This window comes from Festucalex cinctus, chromosome 17 (assembly GCF_051991245.1).
Source record: "Festucalex cinctus isolate MCC-2025b chromosome 17, RoL_Fcin_1.0, whole genome shotgun sequence".
Classification (NCBI taxonomy): domain Eukaryota; kingdom Metazoa; phylum Chordata; class Actinopteri; order Syngnathiformes; family Syngnathidae; genus Festucalex; species Festucalex cinctus.
Window position 1 is genome coordinate 10,390,428 of NC_135427.1, and position 10,829 is coordinate 10,401,256.

A 10,829-nucleotide genomic window follows, 5' to 3' on the forward strand; every position below is an offset into this window, starting at 1 on the left:
TGTGTTACCAGCAATTTTATTAAATTGGTCAACCATTCAATTTGTTAATCCAAATTGAATATATTAGGTTTCATGAACGCACAATTAATTAAACTTAATGTAGTCACTTAAATTAATTTAATTCAATTGTGTGTTATCAATTGAAGAAATGTCATTAAGTTGGCAACAATTCAATTTGTAATGTTAATTTGGTTCAACAACCTGAAAAAAAGTGGACTTTTAATATAGGCCTATTGACTTTTTTTTTTTTTTTTTTTTTTTTTTTTTTTTTTTTTTTAATAACAGAAGGCAGAATGTTACACCAAAACCTGCCAACTGACTTGAGTGAATGAGGAAATCAAATGTCGTGTGTGGCTGAAAGGAGTTGAAAATCAGGTTAGGTTCATAGACTCTGTTACTACGGTAACTGACCAAGAGTTGAAGTCACCTTTTTATGAAACTAGAGTTACCTCTTTTTCTCTGGTTTCAGTTACCTCCCTTCCTGAAACGGAAAACGCATAGTTTCCCGTATTTCAGGGTTAACAGACTCAAAGGGTTCTCACTAAACCTGCTTTGTGAAATGGGACCCCTGATGTCACTTTAAAAAGTTTCTTTAACCATTCAGATTTCAAAACACATGGCCAGCAACCTGACCCACGACAATGTTAGCAGTTTTCTGATTGGTTAGTAAGAGTCAAAATTGTTACATCTATTGCGATCTTTCATACATTTAATAATCAGCATCTTTGGTGAGAAAGATGCTATCTTATTAAGTCAAGTGTATTAAGCTGCACTCACATTAACGTAACAGGTGGATTAAGCGTGGGAAGATTGGTCATGCCTTGCAGAGTGAGTCACAAGTTGTGTTACCGTTTTGCTACATTCGTGTATTGACAGAGGTATCATACTAAGCCACACATCAAAATAACGATATTGACAAGGCGGGGTCAGGTAGGACTCAGACGCAGGCGTAAGGTAGGCCACCAAGGCAGCAGGTTTATTTCCGGCCAACAGTGGTCTCCTCTCAAACTGAGAGGAGAACAGGGAAGGGAAAAAATGGAGAACAAAAGGCGCTCCACTAGGGAGGAAAAAACAGGCAAAGGGTACTGGGGACAACAGAAAGCGCTCCGCTAGGGAGGAAAAAGGGCACAAGGCAAAAGGGGTAACTAAAGGCGCTCCAAAAGGGAGGAAAAGGCACAAAAACAAGGCAACAACGCTAGGCAACAGGAACAAGGACATGAGGACTGTGGACGCTTCCATGCACTGACGGTGACACTTCGGCACAGAGGGGAGAATGCAGCTGGCTTTTATTGTGTGGGTTGATTGGTGGCAGGTGGTGATAATCATGGGCGGGGACCGGTAATGAGTGAGCGGCAGGAAGGGCAAGTGACCTGGGGTGAGAGGAGAGTTAGGGTTTTCACAGTAAGACAGGAAACATGGACAACAAAACAAAAGCATGGGACGTCACGCCGGTGGCGGCGTGACAGTACCCCCCCCTCAACGGCCGGCTCTTGACGGCCCAGGAATGTCAGGGTGTTCAGCGTAAAAATCATCAATCAAGGAGGGGTCAACAATGAACCGGGAGGGGACCCATTGTCTCTCCTCCGGGCCGTATCCCTCCCAGTCTACTAGGTACTGTCTTCCGCGGCCCCGATTACGAACATCCAAAAGTTTTCTGACCTTGTAAACGGGGCCGCCTTCAATCATCTCCGGGGGGGGTGGGTCGGGCACGGAGGGCACCAGCGGGCTTTCTTGAACAGGCTTGACTTGGCTGACGTGGAATGTAGGATGAACTCTGAGGGATCGTGGTAGACGGAGTCGAACGGCGGCAGGTCCTATTGACTTGGTTACTGGAAAAGGCCCCACAAATCGCGGGGCCAGCTTTGGACACGGTACCTTGAGTCGGAGGTGTTTGGCCGATAGCCACACCCGCTGGCCTGGGCGGTATTCGGGTGCCGGTCTCCTTTTTCGGTCGGCGGCCCTCTTCACCCGGTCTCCCTGGCGTTGAAGCGCCGTCCGGGCCGCCGACCAGACTTTGTGGCACCGACGGATCATGGCCTGGACCGAGGGGACCGTTGCCTCCTCCTCCAGTTCAGCGAAAAATGGTGGATCGTAGCCGTGGACGCACTTAAACGGGGTGAGACCTGTGGCAGATGTAGGCAATGAGTTGTGCGCAAGTTCGACCCATACCAGATACTTGCTCCAGGCGGTCGGGTTCTGGGAGACAAGGCATCGGAGACCGGTTTCAAGCTGTTGGTTCAGTCGTTCGGCCTGTCCATTGGCCTCAGGGTGGTATCCAGAAGTAAGATTGGCTTTGGCTCCTAGGGCTTTGCAGAACTGTGTCCAGAATCGAGAGACGAACTGTGGTCCACGGTCGGAGACGATGTGCAAGGGAAAACCATAAAATCGGAATATGTGGTGGATCATGACGTCGGCTGTAGCTTTGGCGGATGGGAGCTTGGATAGTGGAATAAAGTGAACCATCTTGGAGAATCTGTCGACAACTGTGAGAATTGTGGTTTTACCATGGGATGAGGGTAGTCCGGTTACGAAGTCCAATGAGATTTCTGCCCATGGTCTGGATGGGATTGGCAGTGGTTGAAGAAGGCCCATCCGGGACTGAGTTGAGGACTTGTTGCGGGCACAAGTTGGACAGGCAGCGACGTACTCTTTTACGGTGGTTTCCATTGCCGGCCACCAGAATCTCCTGGCAACAGCATACATGGTCCTGCGGACTCCAGGATGACAAAACAGTTGTGAAGTGTGAGCCCAGTGTATCACCTGAGAACGTAGTTCCTCAGGCACGAAGAGTCGACGTGGTGGACAAGACGTGGGAGGAGTGACGTTGCGCAATGCCTCCTTGACATCGTCCTCAATTTGCCATCTCATGGCTCCCACAATGCAATCCCGGGGCAGGATGGTCTCAGGCTCGGCCTCCAATAGCTCGGATTCGTGGATTCTTGACAATGCGTCCGCCTTGACGTTCTTGCTGCCTGGTCTGTAAGTTAACGAGAATACAAAGCGGTTAAAAAACAAGGACCACCTGGCCTGTCGGGGATTGAGTCTTTTGGCCTGGCGTAGGTACTCCAAATTTCGGTGATCGGTCCAGATCACAAAAGGCATTTCAGCGCCTTCCAGCCAGTGCCTCCATTCTTCTAGGGCCACTTTTACAGCGAGAAGCTCCCGATCTCCGACTGAGTAATTGCATTCAGCCTTGGATAATTTACGTGAAAGAAATGCGCAGGGATGTGTCTTGCCGTCCTCTTGACAACGCTGGGACAGCACCGCCCCAATTCCAACACTGGAGGCGTCTACTTCCACCACGAACTGGCGTTTGGGGTCTGGGACTCTGAGAATTGGGGCATTGGTGAAGCGTGCTTTTAGGTCTTTGAATGCCTTTTCGGCTTCCGGGTTCCATGAAAAACGGACTTGTGGGGAGGTCAAGGCGTGTAGGGGAGCGGCAATGGTGCTGAAGCTTCTTATGAATCTGCGGTAGAAGTTGGCGAATCCGAGGAACTGTTGCACTTTCTTCCGGGAGTCTGGCGTGGGCCACTCTCGTACGGCGCGGACCTTGTCCGCGTCCATTTCCACCTTTCCTGGCGACACGATGAATCCCAGGAAGGAGATGGTATTAACATGAAATAGGCTCTTCTCAGCTTTCACGTACAGATGGTGATCCAAAAGACGTTGGAGTACTCGGTTTACGTGGTCTCGATGGCTCATTAGGTCAGGTGAGTAGATCAGAATGTCATCCAAGTAAACGTACACGAAGTGATCTATGAAGTCCTTGAGTACCTCATTTATCATTGCCTGGAAGACGGCGGGAGCATTCGTGAGGCCAAATGGCATGACCAGGTATTCATAATGTCCCCGAGGAGTGTTGAAGCCTGTCTTCCATTCGTCTCCCTCACGGATCCGAATGAGGTGGTAGGCGTTCCGCAGATCGAGCTTCGTGAAGATCTTGGCTTGTTGCAGCTGGTCGAACACCGAGGACATCAAGGGCAATGGGTACCGGTTCTTGACAGTGATGTCGTTCAAAGGACTGTAATCAATGCAGGGGCGTAGGGATCCATCCTTTTTACTCACGAAGAAAAAGCCTGCTCCTGCAGGCGAGGAAGACGGTCGGATGAGGCCGGCTTTCAAGGATTCGTCAATGTAACTGTTCATGGCTTGGCGTTCGGGTCCAGAGACCGAGTACAGTCTCCCCTTGGGAATGGTTGAGCCGGGAATCAGATCGATCGGGCAATCATATGGGCGGTGTGGAGGGAGAGTCATGGCTTTGGTCTTGCTGAAGACCTCCCGCAGAAGGTGGTAGCAGGAGGGAACAGTGTGCAAGTTCGGGCACTCTTCTTGAGCCGGTGGGACGAGAGTCACCTGGTGAACCTGGGCTGTGGAGTTTCGGGGTGCGGGTTGTTCCAACCTGTGAGAGCTGCAGTCTTTTCCCCACTCCAGCACAACTCCAGTGTTCCAGTCGATTCTGGGACCATGTAGACACAGCCAAGGGTGTCCCAGAACCAAAGTGGGGGAAGCGGCGTGGAAAACATGGAAACGGAGAGTCTCGAAGTGAGGTCCGATTCGGACTTCCAGAGGTTCAGTAATATGGGTGATTTTGAAGAGCTCCTTGCCATTCAGCGCTTTAGCCAGGATGGTCGCGGAAAGGGGTTCGGTGGAGCATCGTATTTGCCTTACGAGCTCCCAGTCCATGAGACTTTCGTCGGATCCGGAGTCGATAAGGGCTGACAGAACTGTGGTGACATTGTGGTGAGTTATCTGGATTTGCGTGAGTCTGTGGTTCTTGGCTGATCGGGGTGACGGAGAACTCACCGGAGGGTTGCCCTTCGTGGTGCAGGCTTCCACCAAGTGTCCAAGACCACCACAATAATAGCAACGGCCCTCTCGGCGTCGGCGCTGTCTCTCCTCCGGCGAAAGCCGAGCCCTTCCCAGTTGCATGGGTTCGTCGCGAGCGAGGTCCACCTCTCCTGGTTCCGGTCGGGAAGGAGCGATGAATCGCGGCCTTCTGACCTCCGGTGTCGGCGTCCAGGGGGTGGGTTCCTCCCTCCTTCGTGGTCCGCCGATCTTGGCCAGCTCCTGGCGACGATGATCGGTCCGGATGGCGAGGGAAATCAAGGCGTCCAAGTCCGCGGGGAGATCTACGGGAACCAGAAGCTCTTGAATAGCGGGTGAGAGTCCTTTTAAAAAATGGTCGTGAAGTGCGATGGCGTTCCAGCCACTGCTCATTGCCAACGTTCGAAAGCGAACTGCATAGTCGCTGACAGATTCGTTGCCTTGCTGAAGTCGGCTCAGTGCTCGTGCCTTCTCTCGGTCATTGTTTTCTGGATCAAAGACTTGGCGCAAAGCGATTTGAAAGTCCTGTACGCTTTGGCAGACCGAGGAACCCCTGGCCCATTCTGCGGTCGCCCAGGTTTTGGCCCGTCCCGTCAGGTGAGACACCATGAAGGCCACTCGGGACCGGGCTGTGGAAAATGCCTGTGGTAAATGTTCAAAATGAATATCACATTCCGTGAGGAAAGTCTGACAGCGTCCGGGTTCACCGGAGTATCGTTCTGGGGAGGCCAGTCTCAATCCTACCCCGGTGAATGGCGTGGTCGGTACAGAGAACTCAGGGTGAGGAATCTGTCCAGTGGGAGCTGGCGCTCGACGCCGTGAAAGGCCTACCAGCTCGTGGACCTGGCTGGTCAATTCCTCCATCCGGGACAGCATGGTCTGTTGGATCCGGTCCTGGTTGTTGAGCCGGGCCTCCTGGCTCTGCAGTGCGGCCTCGACCGTGCCTGCTGGGTCCATGCTGGCCGAAGTGTACTGACAAGGCGGGGTCAGGTAGGACTCAGACGCAGGCGTAAGGTAGGCCACCAAGGCAGCAGGTTTATTTCCGGCCAACAGTGGTCTCCTCTCAAACTGAGAGGAGAACAGGGAAGGGAAAAAATGGAGAACAAAAGGCGCTCCACTAGGGAGGAAAAAACAGGCAAAGGGTACTGGGGACAACAGAAAGCGCTCCGCTAGGGAGGAAAAAGGGCACAAGGCAAAAGGGGTAACTAAAGGCGCTCCAAAAGGGAGGAAAAGGCACAAAAACAAGGCAACAACGCTAGGCAACAGGAACAAGGACATGAGGACTGTGGACGCTTCCATGCACTGACGGTGACACTTCGGCACAGAGGGGAGAATGCAGCTGGCTTTTATTGTGTGGGTTGATTGGTGGCAGGTGGTGATAATCATGGGCGGGGACCGGTAATGAGTGAGCGGCAGGAAGGGCAAGTGACCTGGGGTGAGAGGAGAGTTAGGGTTTTCACAGTAAGACAGGAAACATGGACAACAAAACAAAAGCATGGGACGTCACGCCGGTGGCGGCGTGACAGATATAAACGACAGCGGGTTGTATGATATCGTATGGTAATGCCATGTTGAAAAAGCGCAGAACAAAAATTCATGCATATGACGTAATTAATAAGTGGTGTCGTCGGGCAAGCAAACTGGAGAGCCTCAAAAAGCAGTTTTCGAGTCTCATCTCTACCATCCAGCTATTATTTTTACACATGGTGAATCTCTACACAGAAATTGTGACCTATACAAATACATATTAACTCATTCACTCCCAAAAACGTATTTATACGTTTTTTAGGCAAAACTCGCATCAGTAGGAGGCGGCAACGTCTTCAAAATACTTCAGTGCATTAAGGTTATTGTGTAGTGGATTTTATCACCTTTTAGCTTTGGCCAGCCTGACTGACTGTTGCCTTTGTATCGTGCCATTATGCAAAACTAGGCCAACAGACATGTGAATGAAAAGCCGATGTTCAGCTCCTGTTGAATCGTAATTAACTTTACAACCTAGTGTCTGGTACAATGGGCGTTACGTACGCTAGATTCCCTGAAGTAGGAAATAGATGAATTATAAATCAAGACAGGGACTAGTTGAAACCAACCTGTTAAGTTATTTTTCTCGACACAAGAATGTCCTTCAGTACTCGATATACTCATTGAAAGGAACTAACAAAGGAGCTGAAGGGATACGATAAAGGAAGAATATTAATCCTGTTTGTATGGTAAAGTGTCTCTGAAACAGGCCTGACTGGATCTCTGGACTGGAATAAGCCCTGCACAGACATTAATTGGATTATGGACTAAGAAAGCTAACACAGTAGTGTAACATCTTTTTAACTGTTTAATTTAACTGTTTAATTTTGCATAACAGAAAAAAAATACATTTATTATTATTATTATTGTTATTATTATTATTATTATTATTATTATTATGCTATTTGACTCAAGTAGTCTTAAACTCACTACTGGGAATGCACATTTGCCACCTGAGCCTGACCTGACTAGATAACATTTCAAAGCGTAACAGATTTATATCTCTTGCCTCTGGAATCTACATGTGATGTATCGCGGGGGGGGGGGGGGGGGCTGGGAGCCAGAGAAGATTCCGCTCGTGTCGAAGACGAACTTGTAGGTTGGGTCAATTGGTGGAAGTACAGGTGATAATAGAGGCGGTTTCTTTTCCCCGGCGCTCCGAGCATATAAAAAGTGAGGGATGGAATGATGAAAGGTACAAGCTGCAAGGTGGAGCACACACTCATACACGCACAGGTGCCGTAAAGGTGAGACGCAAGGATTCATATTTTTATGCATTATTACGTCGTTCGCGTTTGACCAGTTATGTACTATATTTTTGTTTAGCTGAAAGGGCCATTGTTATTTATTTGTTTGGTTGTTTGTTTTGAACGATTTTCATTCTGTAGCTTGAGTCACCGAGAAGCTGTTGATTTTCATTATCGTTTGGACGCTATATTGACACATACTTTTTATTCATTGATTGATTGATTGATTTATAATTGTTTTAGATGAGGTGGTTCGTGGTTGTCTTTGCTGCCTGCAACTTTGTGGCGAGTGTCTACTGTGCCACTGACGCAATAGGTAAGGATTTCTTTACTTTATAGCCATCTTTCTTAAATTTTGGATCACTGCTTAATGCTTTTTAATTCACCCGTACAACTGTAATCATTTACGGCAGTTTGGCACGTTTTAGCACCCTACCGAAAAAAGGTTCCCCGTCCATGTTAACCTTAATGAGTCACTAATTTAAGTCTGTCTCTTTTCATTCCACGTTTTCCCCAGCCTGGTGTTATCACGACCCAACGTGCGGTAAGTAGCCACCGTTATCTTTGCTTCCTCATTGCTTTCATCGATGTTCATTGATAAGCCTCGACCTCTTGTTTTCTGCTTCCAGATTACACCACATGGCCAGTGATTGCTGCTCCGTTTTGCAATGGGACCAGACAGTCGCCCATTAATATCGCCACCACGGCGGTCACGGAAGATGCAAGCCTGGGCGATTTCACTTTCACAAACTACGACAATACATCCCTTTTCGACACTATAACCAACACTGGCAAAACTGGTGAGGACTTGACCTTCACTGACATCCTAAATGTGGATTTGGTACTCGACGAACCTGCTTAGACTCACTGCATTGATCTGATATCTCCCTTTCAGTCAAAGTGAACTTCAAAAAAGGCGCGCGGATTTCTGGGGGCGGTCTCTCAGGGTCCTACGACAGCCTGCAGTTTCACTTGCACTGGGGTAACCTCAGCACCGTACCTGGCTCCGAGCACACCGTTGATGGAGTGCAATACCCCATGGAGGCGAGCTCTATATTTTCTACACTTGTCTCCGACCTGCGCAAGTTGTCTTAAGTGTTGATTCTGCCCACAGTTCCACATTGTGAGCATCAGGTCCAGCTTCAACGGGGACACGTCTTTAGCGATCACTGACCCCATCGGGGCTGCTGCTCTTGGATTCTTCATTGTGGTTAGATGTGTTTACAGTGTGATATCCCAATGTACTTTAGAATTCCATTTGATGTAATATTAAAACAAACAAACAAATAAATGTAGGCAGACCCGGACACTGTTGATCAACCTGCCAGCTGGAAGACCCTCACCGATTACCTAGACAGCATCACAATGCGCGGTAAGACGACGCTCGACCCAAACGTGACTAAATTCTGCCAAGTTGCCAACTATTTGATGTTTGTCATCAGAGGATATTGTCAATGTGACTCACGCGATCAGTCTGAATGATTTGCTGGTCGGAGTGGATCGCACCCAGTATTATCGCTATCTCGGCTCTCTCACCACACCCGCCTGCTACGAAGCCGTGGTCTGGACCGTGTTTAAGGATTCCATTCGAGTCAGCACAAACTTGGTGAGCTTTCATTCAAACGCTCTGCTATCAAACATCCTAACTTGACAGCGCCTCCCCCTCGTCTCGTCCTCCCTAGATTGACAAGTTCAGCACAATGCTGCATATCAACAAAACTGCTTCGTCAGAAATCATGGTGAACGTGTTCAGGGGCGTCCAGGGTCCACAGCCCGTCACCACTCGTGTTTCGGGTTCGGAGGATGCCGACGACGACGACTCCAGCGACGCCTCCAGCACTTGCGTCTCCCTGAGCCTGCTGGCTCTCAGCCTGGTACTGGCGAGCTGTTACTAAACCAGTTTGTGAACGTTGTCTGCCTTTGCTGGCACGTAATCAGTCTAACTGTTTTTGTCCACCATTGTGTGCGTGTAACCGAATCGACCGACATTGAATGATACTGCACTGAATGCAACATACTGTCTCATTAATTCTGCATGTTTTGATGCAGGAGGTACTCTCTTATAAATGTATGTAAGCGCAAAATAAGCCAAAATGTAATTTGGCGATGTTTGATACCACTTTGTTTTTCAAACCGATACCAGTACATGCATACATAGGCCGACATAAATTCTTCCAAAAACAAAATAATTTCTAAAATTTCTAACGTCTCATTTCTAGTACCTGATCACATAATGGCCACAAGAGGGCGGACGATACTGGTATCGCGTACAAATACCTTGAAAAAAAATAGTATTCGTGTACTCGCCCAACCCTAATTTATCTTTTTAACCTAACATACCATACAAAGCTATTGTTGCATTTATACATTATGATATTTATGATCTTAAGTTGATTTGGATCAAGTTTGCCGTCATGCACTACTTGCACATATATCGGAACTGTTACAATATGTGAACCTGTGCGTGTTCACTGATACACAAATACAGGAAATAATCAGCCACACACACGTTAATGAAGTCAAATCGCAATGTACACTGATGCTTTGTGATCATATCTCAACTGTCAATAAATAATTTTGTGCTCAAATTTTGTGAATACAATAAATATGGCTAGTATGTGTTTTGATTGGTCACACCGAAAAAGGTGTTACAAGGAAATCAACTGTGGATTTATTTGTGAAATGAAGGGTTGAACTAAAGTGAACTCTCGGCATTTTGAAGTGGGAGGGACCAGCCCTTTAATGAGTTTCAGTTGTCATCTCATTCCTGTGTCTTAAAGTGGAAGTCAACCTTCAACATTTCTTAACAATAATATGTCATATATGACCTTACTAGTCTAAACGAGACATTCTGATTAATATTACCAATCACAGCGCAGCTTCAGAAAACAGGTGAGCTGTGATTGGTTGTTGCCTGAGCCTTGCGCAACATTCATGTCATCAAAATGGCCGCCTCCTGAAATGGACAAAAATGGCTGGATTTTGCTTCATAATTCGTATTCCACAAATGTAATATTGATCAGAATGTCATTTTTAGACTAGTGAGCTCACATATAACATATTATTGCCATTTTTTAATTTTTTAATTTTTTTTTTTTGGTGTTAAACCCAGTAATGTACTGTGCTCATTTTAGATTCCCATATTAATCAGTGCTGCTCTCTTATCCACCCTGCAATTGAATGTCCTGCACCAGCACCTTTTGTTAAATGAAGATGTGACTCAATAGCCCGCAA

At 47.7% G+C, this 10,829-nt stretch overlaps 1 protein-coding gene across 1 annotated transcript; it reads left to right on the plus strand.

Annotated features, from left to right (window-relative positions):
- Window positions 1–7,453: 7,453 nt before the first annotated feature.
- On the plus strand, window positions 7,454–10,183 carry LOC144004618 (carbonic anhydrase 4-like). Its single transcript, XM_077501955.1, has 9 exons — window positions 7,454–7,595; window positions 7,839–7,911; window positions 8,113–8,139; window positions 8,225–8,395; window positions 8,491–8,639; window positions 8,710–8,805; window positions 8,892–8,967; window positions 9,038–9,201; window positions 9,278–10,183. Exons 2-9 carry the CDS (start codon window positions 7,839–7,841, stop codon window positions 9,488–9,490), a joined length of 969 nt encoding a protein of 322 aa, XP_077358081.1. The 5' UTR covers window positions 7,454–7,595; the 3' UTR covers window positions 9,491–10,183.
- Window positions 10,184–10,829: the final 646 nt, after the last annotated feature.